Source organism: Camelus dromedarius, chromosome 15 (genome assembly GCF_036321535.1).
Source record: "Camelus dromedarius isolate mCamDro1 chromosome 15, mCamDro1.pat, whole genome shotgun sequence".
NCBI classification, from domain to species: Eukaryota; Metazoa; Chordata; class Mammalia; order Artiodactyla; family Camelidae; genus Camelus; species Camelus dromedarius.
In genome coordinates, this window is record NC_087450.1 from 11565096 (window position 1) to 11588138 (window position 23043).

A 23043-nucleotide genomic window follows, 5' to 3' on the forward strand; every position below is an offset into this window, starting at 1 on the left:
CTGTGTGAACAACAGGACTGGTGCACACTAATGCATTTCTGTTTTTATGTACTATCTCTGTCAGTAGCATAGGTAAATCTCCTTTAGTCCATTTGTTACTCTTCTTGAGTGGAGGGAGACAAAGGATCTTTTCTTGTACCCCATTCCCTTTTTCTAATGATACGCTTACCCAGTAGTAAAGCTGGTGGATGTATCAGGTTGTTACCTGCAGAAACTTTTTTCCCCCTGCTTTCCTTCACTAGTGAGTCTTCAAAGATAGTAGAGTGAATTACTATCTTCTAATTCCTTTTTTGGGGGGGAGGGCAGGGAGGAGTGTGTCATAACAATATTAAATGAACATATCTGTTAAAAATTTTAATGTCATCATTATTTTAAAACCCAAATCTCTTTTTTTTTAAAAAGTAAAAACATTTCTGTGTTATTTCTGAGAAGAACTTACTCACTAACCTTTCCACTTTCAGAGACTTTCTTTTGACTCAAACTAAGATGTATTAGAAAAGAAGAAAAGCATACCATAAAAATCAGATCCTGGTATTTTGCAAGAATTTTCATAGTCAGAAATACTCATGTTTCTTCTTGATATCTAATTTTCCCATTTCTCCTCTGAATCTTTTTATCTTCCCTATATTATATTGTTTGCAGGGATTCATAAGGCTGTTTTTTCAGGGTACTTTTCATTAACCTCATTTATAAATTTACTTTTCTTAATTTGCAGTTTCCTCTGTCTCTGGGCTCTTTTTGTCATCTATATAGTGACATCATGTAATAGCTGGTGTATTGATAGGATGTAATGCTATTTAACAACAAATAGTCTATGGTCAATAATTAGGAAGTATTGCTTTGACTTAAGCTGTTAATATTTATCATAGAATATAAGATTGAAACAGACAGGTTAGCCATATATATTGGTATCTAATGTACATGGTCTCTAGTGGGTGTGTGAATGTGTAATTATCGAATGTGGTCATTGCCTCCATGATGTCTGCCTGTGGATGTTGAGTTCAGTCACCTGTACATTCTTTTAACAGCTTGTTATTTATCTGTTACTTTAAATTATGTCCAGGTTCTTTTAATTTGTGTAATATTGAAACATGCTCTGAGGCATAGATTTCTTAGTTACATAATCTAAAATTTTATTTACTATTTGCTCCTCGAAAATAAAGAGGTTTGAGCTGACAAAAGGCACTCCATTCAGAAACTATATAGAGAATTAGGCAGCTGCTGTCCTTGGTGATGAAATTATTTCCTGTGAATTCTTAAGGAAAACAACTAGTTAAAAAAGCAGAATAATCTTAAGCATATTGTTCGTGGCTACTGTTGGGATGAAGATTGATCTATTTGAACTAGAAAAATACAGACCCAGTATCTTAATGTCTTGAGTTCCTGACTGCCAGGCAGAGGAAATGTTTAACTATTTTAATCATGTTTCTGTATCTCAAAAAGAAAGCCCTTATGAGAGGAAATGACAACGTCCTACCACAAAGTTATCTCTTATCAGTTATAGTCTCAGTCGATAATGATTTGTCAAACTTGGACATGTGTAAAATGCAAGGGCTGTGTTATTTACTTTGGAAAGGAAAAATTAGATGAAGCTGATAAAGAAGGAGTCATGGCTTTTGTTAGGAGACAGAAACCATTAGAGGCAGTCATTGTTAGCTTAGGAAAGTGTCCTTGGACTCCCTCCCTCTGGCCCCAGCTGAAACCTAAACTTGCTTGAATCATTTTTTGCAACTTGAGGGGAAGGAGGGGTAAAGGGAGAAGAAGAATGAAGACAGCTCTGACAGAGATTTAGCATTTTAAACGGGGATCAAAATGTGAACCTTAAAACAGGCCAATCTATTTATGTGAGTCAGGAAAAACCGACTTTTGTTCTGGTGCTCTTCCCCACTCGCATTTATTTAGGTTTTTGAAAGTTCATTCCTTAACCTTCCAAACGTGTGGCATTCCTTCACGTACAGTGTGTGTTGCTTTCCCTTCGCCTTTCTGTAGATGGAAGTCATTCTTTTTCATTAGTGGAAGCAGAGAAAACACATCTAGCTGAAAGCAACATGAGTCAGTGCATGCTTAACATACCTTTCTCCTCCCAGCTCTCCTCTGGGTTCCTCACAGTGTTCCTCGGGTTCCTCACAGAAGGGAACATGGAGGGAAAATGATTTCTAAACAGTAGGCTATTGGCGGGGTGAGGTGGAAGTGAAGTTTGTGAACTTTCTGCTCCTTCTTTCCTTGTCTAGATTTCTGTGTGTACCTCTTTCGAAGCAGGAAGGCATGTGCTTAGGAAGACTTAACTGGATTGTGATTTCAGAGGCTAAGAAAGAGCAAAGCCAATAATTCCAGGTCAGGGCTCTGGAAGCTGAATGTGATGATGTCGAAGTAGCTTCACAGAGAATAGGTTTGATTGTAAATATTTGGTGGAGATGACAGGAAAGACTTTTGTCCGCTCTCTAATTATAAGAATGTTTTTAGTTGGCCCAGATAAACCACTATTCTTAGCCCATTAGTAAAGGGCCCCATTGGAGTATTTGTCACAGGTTTCTGGGGAAACTGTCCCCTAATGTGGATGTTCATTCTATAAGGATGGGTCTGACATGTGAAAAGGCTTTGTCTGAGGAATGGCTCAAAAACAGTTTCCTTTTGAGTGAAACTGATTCTGAGTCAAAGCAGTACAAAGTAAATAAACTGCATGAAGAAGAACATATAAACAAAGTTGTGATGAAGTTTGTTATTCAAAATTAGGTAAATTTTTCTTAAACTTTTTATAATTACATAATTATAATAAATGACTTTATTATCATTAATTCTAAGTTTTTCAAAAGTTTTGTTTCCTCCAGAGGTCAAAAACTTTTTCTATGCTCTTCTAATCTTTTTAAAATGTGTGTGTAAGTTTTAGGTAATTTAAGTATTATTATAAATATAATTTTATGGTAATTTTCTGTTTCTTCTTTTGAGATTGTTGTTCCCTTAGTTGCAGTTTTCACTAGTAGGCCCTGATTTTCTGGAAATATAAAATAAATTTCCTTCACATCTCCACTTCAAAATCAAGGAAGGGAGCCCGTGAAGATGCTTTAGTGTTTTGGTCACTTAGAAGTTTGTTTTGAGTGCGTACAGAGTATATAGAACTATGAAGTTCCTCAACAGAGATTTTAACCTCTGCCCTCATGGATGCAAAGCAAATGAACAGAATAGTCAGTAAATTTGAACCAATATATAGAGATATGTGGTGATTTTGGAGGGAAAAGGAAGTAGGTGTTGTGCTGTTGAATTGTAGAATGACTAGATTTCATTAGGAACAGCGTCTTGGTGAAGGAGCAGCGCCCCAAAAGAAGTAAAGGAAACTGACCTTGTAATCATGAATCAGTCCAACCCAATTTAAAAGTGCCTGTTGCTTAGCTTCTGATGAATCATACAATTACCAGTGTTACCGTAAAAACTTCAGCTAGGTCTTTGATTCTTTCTTTACATAATTTTGCCTTTTTTTGTTTTATTTTGTTTTGTTTAATATTTATTTTCAGTGTTTTATTCTTGTCAGATTCCTGTAGGTCAACTGATAGTTTCCTTTTTCAGGTGAGGAAATTGAGGTCAAAGTAAACTGTGACTTATTCATTGTCACTATTGTAATGAATCAATTTTAGCACTGTAACGGTGCTGCAGTGCTCACCTGATGTTTCTTGTTTTACTTTCTCTTTCGATGCCCAGGTTTAATCTGTATATATTGTTCATATTCTAATTTGCTGATATTACTCTAAGCTTGACTTTTCCATTCATTATCTTATTTTTTAAAAACATCATCTCCTCTCTCTTCCTAGCATATTTCTGTATTTTGATTGCATGCTGACTTAAATATTTACTGATTCTCATGCCCTTTAGAAGTTGGCTGGCAGGCCATTTAAGTGGCAAGTTTTGTTTCTGACCACTGAAACAGTGGTGTCTAAGAAGACAAAGTCAAGTTACCAAAGTCACGTTCCTACTTTCTTCTTTTCCCTTTGGAGGCCCAAGGCCCAAAATGTATCTCTAAAAGCAGATGCAGGACCAGTGACCCTGTTGTTCTTATCTGCTATCTACTCTTCTGTTCTGTGTCCCAGCGTGGGTGATATCCACACAGCTTAGTAGCTCCATGGCTCAAGTACCCAAACTAGGTTTCTGGAAGCATAGTTTGTTTTCTGTTTCTCTGTTAGATGCTAGAGCTGACTTTTTTATTTTTACACTGGAGTATTAAAAATGCATGTAGTTGCTCTTAATAGCCTTGTTTGAATATTTTGTGACAATCTCGTTTGTTTTGCAGGTTCCTGGGGCCCAGGATTTGGTTGATTTCTCTCCTGTTTATCGATGTCTTCACATATATTCTGTCCTGGTGAGTCTTTATCTGGCTCTGCCTAAAGAAGATTTCATATTGAATTCAAAACTCAGTTTTCTCATTTTTGATAGTTTTTCTGTTCATTTTTAAGAGTAGGGAATGAGACACTATTATTTAAGGAGTATCAGTTATTTGAAAAATAATTCTTTTCCTCTTGAATCTTTTATTTATGGTTGCCATGTAGTAGGTTATAGGGACTCAACTTATCTTTTTCCTATATGATGAATTCAGTTTTACTATTTGTATCTACTACATAATCTGTACATCACCCGATAATTCCTGACAGTACCTCTGACATACACTAGATTTTCATATTTACAAGAATCTGTTTCTCAGCTCTACAGTTTGTTATTTTTGGTTTTGTCGGATATCTACATATATGGTAAAAGAAGTCCCTTCTCTTTTTTCCTCTTTTATGTTGCCTTCACTATTTATAGAATCTATTTTTCCAGATATATATTTTAGAATCAGTTTGAATTTATATTAAAAAATCCTTCTGTAATTTTTATTTGAATCGGTTGAATTTATAAATAAGTTGTGGGAAGAATTGACCACTTTATAATGCTAAGTCATCCCATTCGTGGAAGAATAAGATCTGCTTTAAAATTATTTAATTCAGCTTTTTTTTGTGGTAACAGTCTTAGGCATTCTTTGTTAGCTTAATAGCAAAATATGTTCAGTTTTTGTTGCTTTTTTCTACTTTATTTTCTAATACTGCTTCTATTGAGAGACACTGTCAATTTTTGTAAGTTACTCTACATCTGGTTACCTGCTCAACCTTTTGTTAGTTATTATAGTTTTTTTCTTTTTTTGGTTTATGATAGGTTTTCTGTGTAGTTGATCATCATGTCTGTAGATAATTGACTTTATTTTCTTCCTATCCATACATCTCTTTGTTCTTTTTGTTGTGTTGTTGTATTGATTAGGATCTTCAATAAGGTGATAGTAGACATTCTTCTCTGATTTCTAGTCTCAAAGAGAATGTATCTAAAGTTTATTCATTAACTGATGTTTGCAATAGGCTTTGTTAAATATTCTTTAGTTATTCCTAGATTTCTGATAGTTTTTAATGAAAACATAAATGTGCATTGAATTTTCTTGAATTTGTTTTCCAAATATATTACTATAATCCTATGGTTTTTATTCTTTAGCTCATGAAGATGGTGAATTTCATTACCGATATTTCTTATATTAAACCATCCTTGCATTCTGTAGATAAATCCAACTTGATGAAGATGTATTACTGCCTTTTGCTTTCATCCTGTGGAATTTAACTACTTTTTATTTATTTTTAATCTTTTTCTTTAATTTCTGTATATGGCCATAATTAACAGACCTATAGTTTTGTTTTCTTTCCTTTTTTTTTTGTATTGACCCTATGTGGTTTGTAGTCAATGTTATATTAACCTCATTAGAATGGTTGAACATCCTTCCCTTTTCTCTGTTTTATGAAATGATTTATATGAGATAGGGGTTAACTGTTTATTGAAAGTTGAGCAGAAAACACATATGCAGTAATAGACATTTTTCCTTTGCCACACACTTCCTCTTTTCTCCCTTAGCATCTTGTTTCCATGCTCCATGATTGCTTCATGATTTTGTTTAGTCTCTTTAATAGTATGTATGGTTAAGGAACCATATTTGCTCTCACACCAAGTTTCAGGGTTTATTAAAAGCCTCATAATTGCAAAATCAAATTGCTATTTCCTTTCAATAAGCATAAAGTCTATGAAAGTGGGTAGTTTGTTTAGTTTGATGTTGTATCCAACAGTACTTGGTGTAGGTACTTGATAAATGTTAGTTGACTGAATAAATAAATAAATAAGTGGTACCTAAAGAACACAGTACAGTCATCCCTTGGTATCCATGAGTGACTGGTCCAGAACCCCCCCTCAGTTACCAAATTCATAGATGCTGAAGTCACTTATGCAAAATAGCGTAATATTTCATGTAATCTGTGCATATCATCTCTAAATTACTTATAATACCTAATACAATGTAGATAATTTAGTTGCTGTGTGTGGCATATTCAAGTTTTGTTCTTTGGAACTTTCTGGAATTTTTTTGAGTATTTTTGATTTGTGGTTGGTTGAATCTGGGAACGTGGAACCCACAGATTTGAAGGGCTGGTTGTCCATTTGTTTGAACATATGCTAACTCAAACTGTATTACTCATTTACTTATTCAATAAACACATTGATTTTCTCTTCTGCGTGAAATGGACTTGGAGAAGCAAAGATAGATAAGTAAGTCAAGGACCTGTGCTTTAAGAAAACTACAGTCTACCAGGAGAAAAGTTACAACTTTTGAATAACTATAATGTGACAGCACTGTATCTCATCACTGTGTATGTGCTAGCTTTTGTAAGCTTTATTAAGATTTAATGATAGAGATAATGTAACAAATTTTCCTCAAGTTGAGAACTCTAATGATGATTCATAAGAATATTAATTTATTTGCACAGTAGTGGTGTTAGGCAAGTCACCTAAACCTTAGCTTTTGCATGTATAAAATGTGATAATGATTACCTGCTTAGTGCAGCTATATATGTTGTATGAACAATGCCTAGTTCGGTCTCTAGCACATAATTGGCATTTAATAAATGGCAGTTAATCTGGCAGAAATTATTTGTCTCTGATGCTGGTCATTAGACACATTACTGATATTTTTCAAAGTATATGACATAAAGTGTAGACATGATAGAGGTTCTAGTCTTGCCATCAACATGCAAAGTTTATCAGTTATTTAAAATTCACACATTTTTAAATATACAGACTACATAGTCTTAAACTGTGAGAACAAAACGGGAAGACCTTAAACTGCCCATTTGAAAATAAATTCTATGCTGGTATTCTATAACATTGAAATATTTAGTATTCATAATTTTTAAAGCACTGTTTATATGGCAGAAACAGGCCTCTTCCCCCATTTATGATGTTAGTTTTGAAAAGGTGCAACTCACAAGGAGAGTGGTAGGAATTCAGCTCTGTTTTTTTGTGGAATATATATTTATTATTTAGACATTGCTGTTCCAGACTTAGAGGGACTTCAAATAAAAACTCAAATATCTCCTTTGGTAAAGCAAGGACCAGAGCATGTGTAATTTCTAAGGTTGACTCTTTTCATAGCTTTTTTGGGGGCTGGAATTTGTCACTTTCCTGTTATTTGTTTCACCATTCTCAAATCACTAATTTGTATTATGTGGTAAAAGATAACTTCTCGTAATATTATTGACAAAGATGTTTAAATGTAGATTATTTAATATAAATATTTGTAACAAATATTTTCTTATTTCTTGATGTAGTTAATATTAACATTAAGCTTTAAGAAAAGTTTTAGGAATACAGAAATGAGGACTGAGGAGAAAATAAACCTTTTCTCTCTTGTTCCTTCCCATTCCAATATTTATCTCTACTTCTTTTCTCTTTATTCTCTCATTGGCCCAGTATATTTCTCCTCTGTTCATACCACTACCCTGAAGCTGTATCTTACTGGACCTTTCAGCTGCCTTTGACTTTCTTTACAGCCTTTTTGGTAATTGGTACCTGTTTTGGACCTTGTGGGCTCCACGTCTTTGTGTCCCTCTGTGTTCCCGAGGTTCTGTTTCTCCTCTTTCTTGTCCCGCTTCTCTTCTTTTTCTCCTGCCTTTCTTGACTGGTATAATCTGCTTTTATGGTTTGAAGTGTTGTTAACTTCCAGTCCTGTATTTCTATTTCTCAACTTTCCCTTGTGCTTAAAATTTGTATATATAATATTATATTGAACCTAACCTTTTGGATATTCCACAGGCAGTACAAACTCTTTATGTTTCAAAATGAGTTCATTATTTCCTCCTCCCCCCTAAAATCTTCTTCTTCTTCTGAATTTATAGTGATCTCGGATAATAACAGCATCATCTCTCTAGTCACTAGGCAAAAACCTAAACTCTTCCTTTTTTATCAATATAATATCCAGATCTCCAAATCTTGCAAATGTTACCTCCTAAATATAGTTGTACTTCATCCTCCCCTATCCTAAAGTGATCACCCTAATTCAATCTCATCAGGATTATTGGAAACAATCTCCTGACTCCCTACCTTATATCATAAACGCCTGTCTCCTTCTCACTATAGTGTTAGTAATCCAGCTATCATTACAAATCTGACATATATGTTGTCTGCTTAAAATTCTCTAATTGGTCATTGTGGAGTAAAGTGTTGAAATATAGAAGAAAATATAGCATATAGAAATATAGCAAAATTTCCATGTCTTGTCTACTGTATTTCCTGCTCCTTACCACTTGCTTTAATGATACTGAAATGCTTCCAGTTCTTTGAATGCACCATGCTGTTTCTTATATTTCATCCTTTCCTCATGCTAGTCCTGCCTGAGTTATTATTCCCATTTCTTTTTATTTTACTGATTCGTATTTATTTCACACTTGTGTCCTCTAGCAAATTTTCCTGATGTTTCAGGTTGAGCTCAATGGACCGTCTTCCTCTGGGCACCATTATAGGACCCAGTGCACATTTACAGTAGTGCTTACTGTATTATATCATGGTATTCTAAATATGTGTTCTTTTTCCTCAATAGACTGTAAGCTTTTTTAGGGCAGGTATCATGTTTTATTCATTTTTTAAAGTCCTAGCACTTAGCACTTAATATTAGTAGTATGTAATACTAAATGAATTTTTTTTTTTTTGAAAGATAGCTACCCTCCTTTTGACCTGCAAATGAATCCAGTGCTCTAGTCCCAGGCAGTGTCATACAATATCAGGGCTGGGACTTATACAAGGGAAAACAGTTCTATTGGTGTCCAACGGAAGGATCATAACAGAAGTAACAAAAAGTTCTAATATTTGTCATTTACAATAGTGTTTATCTGAACTTTTGGCCTGGAGGATAACAAGGCACACTTTGAATAAACATGGCAATATTTATTATTTTTAGTGAAACCGACCTTCCATTCACCCCCCTTTTATGGCTGTGCTGCTTATAAATTCCCAAAGGATTATTTGAAAAATCCTACTTATATCTGCCAGCCTTATCAGTAGGGCAGGAGTTCACGTATTGTAACAGGAGGTCAGATTTCGGTCATGGTCTTATAGATGGGGCCAAGCACCTGTAAATTCTTCCTTTGGTGACTAAAGTGAAGTACAATATCAAACAGGCTGTGAGACTTTTCTAGGAAGTGCTGAACTTTGGCAGGAAGGGCAAACTTTGGCAGGAGGAGGGGAGGGAAGAAAGTGAACAAGGGTCAGACAGTGGTTAATTGAGACTTGGTCCTTGACGTAGTAATGCAAATGGAATTGTGCAGGGCAAAGGTAGGTGATTTTATAGAATTGTTTTGAACAACTTACACTCTTTAAATCTTCACGTACAGTTTAGAGATGGGCAGGTAAGGGACAGGATATAAACATTTTACAGTAATTTAAGATAATTTTTTTAAGAAGAGAGAAAATAACATAAACTAAAAATTTTACTGGAAGGGAAGTGATGAATAATAATAATATGAGATTCTTGTACGTAGTGTAGTAGTAGTTAAAAAGATGTCTGGACTGTCTGTCTAATGAAGACAGAAACCGGTCTGTCTTGCAGACTTTTTGAAAACTCTTATTTATCCAGTGATGTCTGCCATGCTTATGGACTCCAAGCCTTGAACCCAGCTCAGTTTGGACAAAGATTTGTATGTACTTCAAGCTCCTCTATATAGTGTAAAATCTTTGACTCGCCTCCAGATTTGCTGCTCACTCACCCTGCTACCACCGAAAGGGTGTATATATGCCCCCCAGGAAGGATCTTGGGTGTCATTAAGAGACAGAGAGAGCAAACCTGTAATCGTAATGATACCCCTAGTTTGTGGGTATCATTTATGGTCTTCTTGTGGTGGCCTGGCTGCCAGTAATCTGTATCATCTGCTCATTAACAATTAAAAAAATTCCCAGATTTAAAAATGTTGACTAATGTACACCTCTAATTTATGTACTTTTCTGCATGTGTGTTATACTATAGTGAAAACTTTACTTTCAAGATTTCTATCATTTTGGGTCCAGGGATAGCAATTAGAGCAATATACGGATTTTTTTTTCAATAGGCAGCAACCCCTCAGTGTTACATAAATCATAGAAACCTTAGTTTTTTCTAATTCTCCTTCAGTCACTAAAGGACACTTTGAAGCAGCTAAGATATAAAGAAATACAGAATGTCATTGTGCAGTGAAGTCATTATTACAAAGGCTCTAGCAAGTGCAGTATTTCTTTCAGACTTTCTTCACCAAAGAGCCTCTGGGAATTTGGTGGAAGCTGTGAACCCTTTCCCCAGACAAAATGCACATATGTACATTGCATCTGATATTTTGCTTAGAATTTCAGAGGCTTCCCCAACTCTCGAATCTTATCCATAGACCTCGAAAGAATTCCTCATCTAAAGGAAACTACAGGCTGTGTTAGATTTCAGGTATCTACTGACTGCCTATCCATCTATGCTCTAGAAGAGGTTACCCCAGTTTCATTTGAGTATCCCCTTTTATAAGCCCCCTAAGGACTCTCTACCACCTTGTGTTTTTCTTACATTTGGAAGCCTTGCCAAAATCTAAATTTAAAAGCACATTTCAAAGTGACCTTATTTCTGTGTCATAAATCTTTATTCCCTGGGAAGCCATTATACATGGCAAGCTGATGACCTGTTTTTCTGTTAAGAATAAGTTAGCCCTGGCACCTAAACTAAATGTTTTGTCCTCTGAATTCTTCTTCTTAGAAGGATTCAGGGCAGAGATTTAAAAATAATTATGAGAACAGTAGTTAGTAATTTACTTCCCTGAACACAACGAATTGTGTTAAACTTTAGAATATTTTACCTCTTACTTGCATTTAATAATATCTTTTTTTTTAAGTACTTGGCTATAATTAGGGGAGGTGAATCAGCTGCAGAGTTAGATTTTACCCATAATCTCTTTATAATCCTTCATGATCATTGCTGGGGCAGGGGATGGGGTGGGGTAGGCTGGGCAGGAATCTTCCTGGAATATGTTTCTCCCTTTATAATCTGAGAATTTTTCTTGGTATGGTCTGCACTGGCAGCTAGGGGAACGTTACAAAACCCATGGTCATGTAACTACAGATAATAGCGAGGAAAGGATATGGAGAGTGGAAAAAGGAAAAGATACAAGCAGTTCTAAGTGGCACATGTTTTCTTAAGTGTTACGGGAATTACTTAATAAAATTACTTAAAAGGCTTTGTGGTAGCAGTTGGCTATTATATAAAAGCACTTGGGAAATAAGTACTTGAAGAGTTTAAAACACTACTGAGTTTTCATTTAAAGAAAAGTGATTAGTTTTGGCATTCTCAAGGATAGACTTTCAAGATCCTTTTGAGTCGTGATAGTTAAAGGGTTGTTTCTTATACATGTATTTACAATATTATTGTCTTGGGTTTTTTTATAATACTTCGTTCAGCAGTCTCGTAGTGCTATACAAATTTGACTACATTAAGTAAGTGACGCATTTGTGTGGTAAATATGAGGAAAACACCTCACTTAGTAAGACTAGCCTTACTCTGAAATTGTTTTTTATTGGCACCAGAGGTAAGATTTGTGTTCTTCTTCCTGTACTTATGTCAGATGGCACTTTGCTCTTTAGAAGTAAATTTAGTAGCAGAAATTGGAGCATAGACTTAAGGCAAATCTGAAGGATTGGGTGTATTTTGAGATTTGAACTTTTAATCAAATCAGATTTTTTGTTGTTGTTGTTGTTACTGATTTAAAAAAATGAGACACCCCCCCTTAAAAAAATAGCAGAACATTTTTGCTGCATCTTGATGTTTAGATGGTTGATTGGCAAATGAAAGAGATATTCATACTCCAGCCTCACACAGGTTTTGACAATGCTTCTCACAGACCACTGATCTGGCAGTGAATGCTAATAAATAGAGCTCTGACTGATTTTTTAGTTTTCATTAAAATTGATTGTACCTTTACCATAACCTGTTTTTTTTGTTTTTAAAGAGCTATCCTGATTCTGTTTTAAACACTGAGACTATTGACTTGTATTTACTTTATATAACTGTAGTAAAAATTCATTTTTTAAACTCTTTCCTTTTTTTTTTTTTTTTTTTTTTTTTTTACTAAGGCACTTGAATGAATATTTAAGTATCTGGTTTTGGTGTAAATACAAGTGGGGTCATTTCCTACTCTTATGGTAGAAATTAAGACACGAGGAAGGCCTATATGCAGAATTCTAGGTGCTTAGAATTTGTGAATAAGGGTTTATTTATTTGTTTGTTTCTTATTTGACATTTCCAAAGATGGTGGTACAGAGAGAGGGAAACATAACTTTTGCTGGTAGTAGATATAGAATTCCAGCATTGCCAGAGGCATATGGCTTAATGATCTGAACCTCCTTAAAGTTGTTTCTGGAGCTGTATTTCTGGGGAACACCAATTTCATCTGTTGATCTGTTTGGAAAAAAAAAAAGAAGAGGAGGAACCCTGTTTTAAATGTCATTGAAATTCGGTGTACCATATTTCAGTCTTGGGTTTTTTACAGTTCATGCTAGTAGATTCAAAGTATATTCTGAGAAGATCTGCAGAAAGTAAACATGTTAAGTTTTATTTAAGCAGGCATTTCCTAATACAGTGAAAGATGTAAAGATGAACGGGATGCTTCCTGTTCTGAAAAAGTTTATAATTTAATAGGTATAGAGAAAGGCTTCTTTGTAAGAGACTCCAAAGAGGCTTGTTTTTTAAATTCATCTTATTTATTTGAAATATATGCATTTTTGGGGAAATAAGAAAAGAAATTTGAACTTTTAATCAGAAATCCTTTGTGAAAATAGTAATTTGAAATAAGTAGGTACCATTTTCAAATCTTTTTTGCTGTTGGACAGGGCTGGAAGCTTTCTGGTTTGTTTCCATGGTGACCTTGAGTATTCTGAGCAATAAGAATGTATTTTAAGTATTTTCTTTAGAGATTTTTTTTTTTAATGTGGAAACTTTTACCCTGAAATATTTGGTGACTCCTAGTCCATCTTTGACACTTAACAGATTGTCTCATCACTCTCCTGCCATATCTCGCTGCCTCCTACTTGTACTGACCTACCAGTGCCTGGTGGGGTTAGATAGGCGTAAACACTACATAGATCATAGGGAAAAGCTGAGGGTGAGATACTTTGTGCACTGCATTGATAAGGACACAGGAAAAGCCATTTATAGTGATAACTTTCCTGTAGTATGGACTAATGGACCCTGGTTTGTAGTCACTGTAATCTTACTTCTTATAATTGTCGTATTGCTCTTTTGACCTGGTGACCTTATTACCCATGGGCATACATGTCATTTGGCTTTCAATAAAACAAGAGGCCAAAAAAAGTGATTAATTTTTTTTTTCTAGACATGTTTGCATTGGTTTTTCAAAATGCTTACTTTGGGAAAATTGAACTTTTCAAGTGTGCTCATTTGTTTGTTTGTTTGTTTTTTTAAACAATAACATCTCACTGGAACAGCTTTAGATGCCACAATAATACAACAATTGTTTAAGCTCTGACAGAATGAATAAGAAATAATTTACTTTCTGTATAATGCTCAGTAATCTTTTAAAGCACAGTTTAAATCATATCAAAACTGTGCTTTAAATACTTTAGTCTCTCATTGTTCTCAGAGTAAACATCTTACCTTGCTCTGTATAGTTTTCCACATTCTATCCTTGGCTAATCTCTCTTACTCCATTTCTGGTTGCTGTTTTCCTCATAGTCTGTGCTCCAGAGATGCAGGGCCCCGTGTTCTTTCATAATGATGCCTTTGCACCGGCGGTTCTTTCCTGAAACATGTTTCATATTTATTTCTTTCTTTTGATGTATCTACCTATAAGTCATGCCACACCTCGCCATTGCTGAGATCTCTGGATATTTGGCTTTTATAATCTTCTTTCCCTCATCTCGTATGTCCAACCAGATCTCTTACATCTTTTTCTTCCTTTTCCTTTCTATTTGGGTTGTGACTGCCAGGTTTTTTTGTTTGTTTTCAGTTTTTTAATTTAAAAAATTTTGGGTTTTTTTGTTTGTTTGTTTCCCTAAAATGCTGTCTATACCAGATACTTAGTTGAATACAATGCCCTAATGGTTTTGGATGTTACAGGGGAGGGATAAATAGCTGTTGCCAGAACCTTGTGATCTAAGTAAGAGGGCATGTAGGGGAGGAATTTCCTTTTGTTTTATAGGGGAAATTTGGTCATTCAGACAGTTATGTAAGTTGCACATGCCAAAATGATCTTCTAACCAGAAACAAATACTTTAACTCATGTTTGTCCATGGTTGGTTTTAGCAGGTGTAGTGAATAGTTTCCTTTTGACCTTTGAAGAGAAATGATTTATTTTAAATTGTGTAGGATTGAAAAAGCTGAGTTTGAAACTGTACTGGATTGTCTACCTTTTTCGGATTCCTATAACTTGAACCACAATTTCGAGGTGAAATAGTTTAGGACTTGAATACTGAAGGCTGCCTTTCAACAACCCAGATTTTCTCAGGAAACATAAGCAGAATCTATTTTATTTTCTTTCTTTAATGTCTTTAACTAGAGCTTCTGGAAATCTCAGAGTACCGTGTCATTCCTACCTCATAGAAGTTGCTTAGCAAATAATTGTGGAATGAATGAATGAATAAATGAATAGTCAAAATACCTCAATAAAGTGCTGTAGAAAAAAAAATTAACAGAGACCTATGAAAGAACTATAAAATATGCCATAGTCTAAGGAGATTGAGTTGTTTTGTTTGAGGTTAATATAGTTCATCAGTTTATTATATGGAGTATTGTTAATTAAGACTTGGGATTTCTTCTGGCCCTGAAACAAAGTATAAGATATGTTAACATATTTTTTTAGATGTGAAAAATGAAGTCATTTATGATGTTTAATGGTGATGTTTGTAGCAGTTCAGATTGTATTTGGTTACACGTAACTAAAACCCAATTGTAATGGTTGAAACAAGCACAGAGTTTGTTTTTTTACATATGACAAGGTGTAGGCATTTCGCTATTGGTGTGGTAGGCTGTACACGGTCATCAGAGACTTGGGTTCTTTAAGTTGTTCCAGTCCTCTTTCTTTAGCATGTAGTTTTTGTCTTCATTCTTATAAGGTAGATCATTTTCATATTTCAGGAAGAAAGGGGTGGGAAGGCCAAGGTGCAAAAACTGCACTCCATCTGTGTCTATGTCTTTTTGTCAGAAAAAGAGTAGCTTCAGTCAAAGAATAAAAGGTTTTGTAAAAATGCTGAATTCTTTTGTAATTTGAAAAATAATTAAAATTACAAACTGATTGATTTCTAGTCAACATGGTGTTTTTTTTAAAAAACTGACAAATCACATAAGCTTGAATCTAGATCATGATCTACAAAACCTTGCTTAACTTCTCATAGCTTCAATTTCACTATTTAAAAATGCAGACAATAGTGTTTATCCCACAGTGTTTCTGTGAGAGAGAAACATAAAAACACTTGGCATAGTAGCTGGAGCATACTTCAATCTTAAAGAAATATTTCTACTTCTAACTTGCACATGTTTTGCCCCCCATCACCAAATTTTCATATTATGAAAAGGACTTTTAAAGAATGCAGTGCAGAAGGAGTCCGGGACTAGGAACTAGACTCATTCATGTGCTGACATACATACACAGATTTAAGAAACAATACGAGAAAACGTGTACACTTCCTCCCACAACCCCCTGCCCCATTCAATGTTACCTTTATAAAAACTCTAAACTAGAGACTAAAAACAAGGATGTATTACAAGTAGAAAGGCCTTTGTATACCCTTCCTTTTAGCATCTCTTTTCACAGAAGGGAAAACCCTTGGCCTAGGGCAGTTGAATTACTCACCTAAAGGCACGTAGGTAAATTGCAGAATTGGAAAAACTAAATGTAAATTCTCTGTCTTGTGTTCTTTCCTCTATCAGTTGTCATTATCGTTAAAACAGGTAAATTAATCAGACTGCATGTGAAGTCCCATTCTAAGCACTTACAAGTGTTAAGTTAATTAGTGTATTATATTGTACCCTAAGATGGTTTATAATAAATACATGAACTTTATAACCTAATCAACTCATGGTTTTTCTTAATCAGTTTCATGGATGCTAGCAGAAGGCAAAAGAAAAAACCCTGGATCAGAGACAAAGGGCTTTATTAGTAGTATCAACAGCAGCAGCCAGAGGAGCAGCATACTATACTTGCACAAGTTCCCAGAGTCCCAAATTCCACATGGCAACGTGAAGGAGTCCATGATGTGTCTTGAAGGACACCTGTACACAAAGCGGTATGCTCTAAAGGAGAAGAACCCTGAGTGTAGGGAATCCAAATATCTTTATTCCATAGAAAAACATGGAACACATCTGCTTTTTTCCTATGGGGGGAGACATTATCCCTCCCTTATAAATATGTTGACTACACAAACATCCTTGAAAAGATGGTCTGGAACAAAGTCAGTACCTCTGCTCACAAGATGTACAGAGATGTAAGCCACTCATAACTGGCTCCCAACAGTCAATGCTTCGCATTCTACTGTAAGTAAGACCACAGCCACCTCCTCTATTTATGTTGTACTTATTATGTGTTTGTTCATTTAAGTATCTGTTTACAATTAGTATAGACTCATGGTTTCCTATTTTTGCCCCAATGAAAATACCCATACTCACAAATTCTCCAATTTTTGTATTTTCCATTAAGATTTTAAAGCCCAACTACTTTTTTAGCATGTTATTTTGTTGGAATAAATTACACTTGGGAATTTCTGAAAAATATAGGAGAAATCTAGAAAGACAATAGGCTAAATGCAGCTAAAACTTAAGGTAAATGTCCTCAAGGCCCTCCTAAAATTGTGAATAATAGCGGGCTAACTTGTTGGCTTGCAAGTGGGTAAAATCTCAGAATCTTCATGGTTCTTCATTTTGCAGTCATTGTAATAAAGACATATTCAGGCAGGAATCATCACTAGACACTAAATCTAGTGGGGAAATTTTAGTAAGAAGTGGTCTATTTGTGTAGCCTTAAATTATCTCACCAGGATTACTTATTAATAACAAGACAAAAATTGTAGTTAGGCACCATCTTTACCAGGTGGTCAGAATTAACGTCACAATTGGGGATGATTGTGTGCCTCTGAGTGGGGTGCCCTGAGAGGGCTACAGCATTTCTTATGTACTGTTCTGACCTATGCGAATCTAATTTTTGAGGAAACATCACAGAAACTTAAAACGAAGAGCATTCTATTATGAGAGAGAGAGAAGAGAGAGGGAGAGAGAAAGAAAGGAAGGAAGGAAGGAAGGGAGGGTTTATTTTTCAAAGATACCAGTCATAAAAGATATAGAAAAACTGAAAAACTGTTTCAGATTAAAGGGATCATGACAGCTAAATGTCCTAGACCAGGAATTGGCATTTTTCTCTAAAGGGCCTGACAGTAAATATTTTGGGTTTTATGGGTCAGAAGGTCTCTGTCACAAACACTCAAGTTTACTGTTATAGTTTAAAAGCAGTCAGACATAATATGTAAATGAGTGAGTGTGGCTGTATTCTAATAAAACTTGATTTGCATAAAAGATAATGGGATGGATTTGACCCATGGGCCATGGTTTGCTGACCCCTGTCCTAGACTGAATCTTGTACTGGGGGAAAACAGGCTATTTTTTGGGTCCATTGACAAAATTAGAATATGGACAGTAGATCAGAGAGAATGTTTTATTTTCTGAAATTGATAAAGACTCTATAGTTATATAATAAATCATTCTTAGTCTCAGGAGATACACAATGAAGTATTTAGGAATAAAGAGATTTTATGTATATAACATACTTTCAGATGGCTAAAGAAAAATTATATGTGGAAAGAGCAAATGATAAAGGATATGGGGCAAACTATTAACAGTAGGTGAATCCGAGTAGAGTATATGGTTTTTTTTTTTTATATTCTTAAACAGTTTCTCTATAAATTAAAAATATTTCCAAATAAAAAGTTAAGAAGAGTATATGTATTTATATATGTGAGTTTATATGTATGCACATAGCCCATAGGGAGAGAAAAATACACAAAATTTTTAGCTCCCTCACACTCTCTTGATAGATACCTATTAAAAAAAGAGAAATTAACCAAAACATGAAATGAAAATGAATATGTGTGATTGATGTAACAAGGGAAGCCAGCAGACATCATCCTTGGCCTAATCTGAATGCACTTAGTTACCAAGCGGCTGTAGTCTAGGGACCAGAGGTTTTAGTGCGGTCTGAAAACGATGGTGGGAGCCACATTTTCCAGACTGTGAAACACAGGGTACCTTGTTTAGTCAGCACAGTTTAGGTTAAATGTGGTTATGAAAAACAGATGAATTCTGGTGATCAAGTTGTACTTTGACAAATATTCCATTGTTTGAACATGCAGTAATTTCTGAAAAATGTGAAGCAGCCTGGACTGCAAAGATTGAGTTCTCTCTTCTCAACTCCCTTGCCTGCTCACAAAGGTCTTGTCATCATGGGGAGTAAAAATAACAGGGCAGAAGAGATACGTTAGATACCCTCATCTTTTTTTTTTTTTTTTTCTTCCCTTTTCTTTTCATTTCTTTGCTCTTGCTGGCAAATCACGCAGTTCTGGGCAGGCTGTTTTGTCAGCTGGAGGTCCTGCACTACTCTGGGCTATGGGAACAGTTTTTGTGCTTCAGTTCTAGTGATTATGGATACTGGTATATTCTAGCGTATTACATACTTTGAGTTTATCCCATTAATAGAAAAATGGTACTTGAGGTTTCGTGAAACACTTATATTGCAGTGGCTCCTCTGGCCATGACCTGAGAGTCACTATTTCATCCGGTGTCTGCCCCTAACCCTAGAGGCTCATCCGCAGAGCTGTGTTCCTATAACTCAAGAACTAGAGTAATAGCATGGGAAGACAGAGATGCTTGATGCAGAGAATTTCATTCACGTAGAGTCAAGTCCTTTTTGATGGCTTATTTTTCCATGTATATGTTTGTGTTGTGCTTTTCTTGTTACTTCAGGGTCTTGTCTCACTTTACTTCGTTCATTCATCCATTCAATAAATATTTATTATGTAGTTATTGTATGCTGAGCACACCATGCAGCCTTCTGCCTTTGGGTAGAATTTTCATTTTGGGTGATTTAGACTTGTGCTGTTCAGTATCATAGCCATTAGCCACATGTGGCTTTTGAGCACTGGAAATATGGTTAATGTGAATCAAGATGTAAGTATAAAATACACATCAGATTTCAAAGGCTTGGAGTGTAAAATATTTCATTAATAATTTTTATATTGAGTATATATTAAAATGATAATATTTTAGATATATTGGGTTGTGTATTGTTAAATATTAATTATAATATATAGAATATCAAAAAATATTAAATTTTATATAATCCTTTTTTTTTTACTATTGCTTCTAGGAAATTTTAAAATTGTATATGTGGCTAACATTTGTGGCTTGCGTTATATTTTCATCAAATGTTGCTGCTCATCAAATATGAACCCTGAGTATTTTTTTCTCTTCTCTTTAATATGAAAAGATCCTGGTCATTTCTAATATTTGTATGTTTAACATCTTTCTATAAAAAATAATCAGCCACAGTTATTAAACGTTCTTTTTTTCTTTTAATTTTGATGATAGACAGTACATCTGAAAAATACTATCAATTCTTGTCAAATTGTTATGTCATTTACGAATAAATTTAGAACCTTGATGAATGTTTCTGGGCAACCAGTACGTTAATAACAAGCTGACATTTGTAAAAATGATGAGTATTGCCCAGAAACCTTGAATGTAGTGTTTCATAAATTCTGCTAGGACTTTTATATAAGCTAGTAAAACCTTAAGGAAAGTTTCCTTTGTTTCTGTTGTTTTTTTAAACTATTCTAGCTCCAAGGAAGTAAGGTCATGATAGTTGCATATAATACAGTGAATTGTAAAATATGAAAGAAAGAACTCATCTCTAATCTTGAACATTAAGTCATTTATAAAATTATGAGTGAGTACAAAATGGTGCAGCTTATGTTTAATACTTGTTTGTAAAGATTACCTTTGTTGCTGAAATCTATAGTGCATGCTACTCAGAGGAGAATAGACTGAGGAAAATTTTTTGATGGCTATCTGACTGTGTCATTGGAAATGCTGGTTCTTTCATGCCCTGGAAAGCTTCCAAGATATAAGTATTGCAGTGCCCTACAGATGGCTTAATTTTTTAGAAGCTTGAAGTTAAATCTTCATTGTATACATTACAATGTATATATACTAGTGTTGGAGCTCTGCAGTTGATTGTGGCAATCTTATCATCTTTTGTCATCATAGCCCCATGGTTTTGATTTATTTTGTCTTTCATTTGGTAAGTCATATTTGGTATTAGTGGCATATATGAATTTGGGAAAGTTTTTAATCTCTCTGAGTCTCAACAGTGGTATAGGTACTTTTCAGGGCTGTAGGGGCTTCTGTGACTTGACTTCTATGACTACCAGCAGGGAACAGTCCTGATGAGGAATGAAGTTGTGGGGCAACTTTAAGGGAGGGGAGAAACAAACAAACTGTAAAATTGCTTAAGCAGAGATAGAAGCATGATTTCTAGCCAAGAAGAATCATACTCATCTGGACAAGGCCAGCTCCATAATAGGAAGCCAGAATGGGAAATATCATGCATACTTATTTCAAAGACACTTTTTTTATATGAATAAATATTAGGTTCGTTTGAATGACATGTCATATATAGTAGAGCGGGTGCCTGTGTTGATAAGGGGAATGGGATTGGAATGGCACGTAAAAGAGAAAAAAATCAAAATGTATAATACTACATGCTTCAACAGTATGTCTTTCTTGTACTGGGGTAGTTTTATAAAGTCAGTTCTTTGCAAATGATGCCCTAATAAAATGCTTCTAATTGAATGTCACATTATCAGAGCAGTCCCACTAGCACTTGTCAAAGGCTGCTGGGAATTTCCTGTAGCACTATTTTTACTCTGAAAATCTTGACAGAATTGCCATAAAACACAGGTGGAAGACTTTGTGTACTTTTTCTTTCCTGCAGCTTGAAAAATCAGTAGTTCTTTTTAAGGTCACTGATGTACGTGTCAGGCCACACAAAGTGGTTTTCCTTATCTATTTTGGAGAATCAAAATAGAAAAGACTTCGATGCTTATAGCAAGGAGTGTGCACATCTTTGTAAAGGTCACTCTTTCAAAGGAAAACAACCATACTAAAAAGCTAAGTAACTAATGCTTTAACACAACTCTACTTAATTCACTCAACAAGTATTTACTGCTGATGCATTTTTGTTCTATAAGGGTTAAGTCCATTAAAACCAGTAGCACTCTAGACTCTGAAGAGGTACATTAGGGATTCCTGTCTTTGAAAAAAAAGGAAAAAGAACTACTTGGTGAAAGTCTCAGCACCTTTGTAAATGTAAATGATATAGAGAAGGTCCTTGTTCTTAAAGAGGGAAAGAAGTGTAAATGATATGATTAGTAAGTTTCTACTTTTCATTTTAAGCCTTTCATCTCTAACCAATGGATAAAACATTCTCTTATTAAAACAATTTTGATAGAAGTTCCCTGAAACCACACTAAGCCTGTCTACCTCCCCTGAAGTTTAGTCTGACTCAGTCTTAGAAGTTTGATTTTGAGGGAAGGGAGAGTTTCAGAAGGAAATCTTTTTCCATTTGTGGAGGAGAAAAAAAAAGAACCTACTCTTATTAGGTTACTGGAAGCAGAGTCTATGGAACTAGACAGGAAACCCTACATAGAACTAGACTGGAAAACCAACATGGAAAAGGGTACGGTAGAAACGACATGAGCTGGTATCAGACAGATTTTTCTTCCTATCAGTGAACTTTGTAACTTTGCCTTTCAATTTCCTTATAGGGATAAGAAAATGTACTTTAAAGAGTTGTTGATAATAATTAGAGAGCTAATAGAATTGTTTTTATAAAGCACATAGTGGGGGTAGTGGTTGCTCAGTATATATTAATTCTTGATAATAAATAATTTCTTTGAAAGCATGTGTAAGCTTTCCTCTTTCACTTTATCAAATCTTAAATCCAAACCCTACCGCCTCAAGACTCTTAGGTAAAGTTTATTTTTACAAAGTATATAGTTAAAATACATCATCTTTAAGAGAAAATCTTACTATGTCCTTTTTTAACCTGAAGTGTAGACTATTTCAGTTTTCCGTTCTCTTTTTTCAATATAATTAAAAATATTTGTTTTCTTGTGGTTTCTGTGAAATATTCTTTGTAGAAGTAGCAGGAACAGAGTATCTAGTTTAATTTTTAGAGCTATATATATAATGTCTCCTCCTCAAACAGTTTTTCCAAGTACAAAAATTGAAAAGGATCAAGCTATAATCCTCATTAGAAGGAGAGAGGGTTTCTCTCTTTTTTCTCCATTTGACAGTATTAGCTATAGCCGTAAGTATTTTATAGTCATCAGCCCAGATTGCCGAGTCCTTTTGAGTTTAGGAGCTTTGTGTTTCTTCCATGGCACTTTAACGCACTTCGTCTCATTTTTGAGCCTCAGAATACCAGTCTGATAAAAGCAGGTTTTATAGTGAGCGTCTTATATCGACTTGATGGTTGAGGGAAGTGAGGCTTAGCAAGATTAATTGTGCATCCCAATGGGTCCCAGTGCTCGTGACTGGCAAAATAAAAGCCAAGCTTGGTTTTGAGTTGTATTTGAAACCTTTTTTTAACATTTCTCTAC

General features: G+C 34.8%; 1 protein-coding gene across 3 annotated transcripts in view; it reads left to right on the plus strand.

Moving 5' to 3' along the window:
• The window catches only part of EXOC6B (exocyst complex component 6B), a 568031-nt gene that overhangs the window by 273789 nt on the left and 271199 nt on the right, over positions 1-23043 (plus strand). For all 3 annotated transcript variants that reach the window (XM_064494396.1, XM_010994663.3, XM_064494397.1), the window contains one exon: positions 4280-4348. In XM_064494396.1, coding sequence (XP_064350466.1) covers positions 4280-4348 — 69 coding nt within the window. The remainder of the gene's footprint in view (positions 1-4279; positions 4349-23043) is intronic.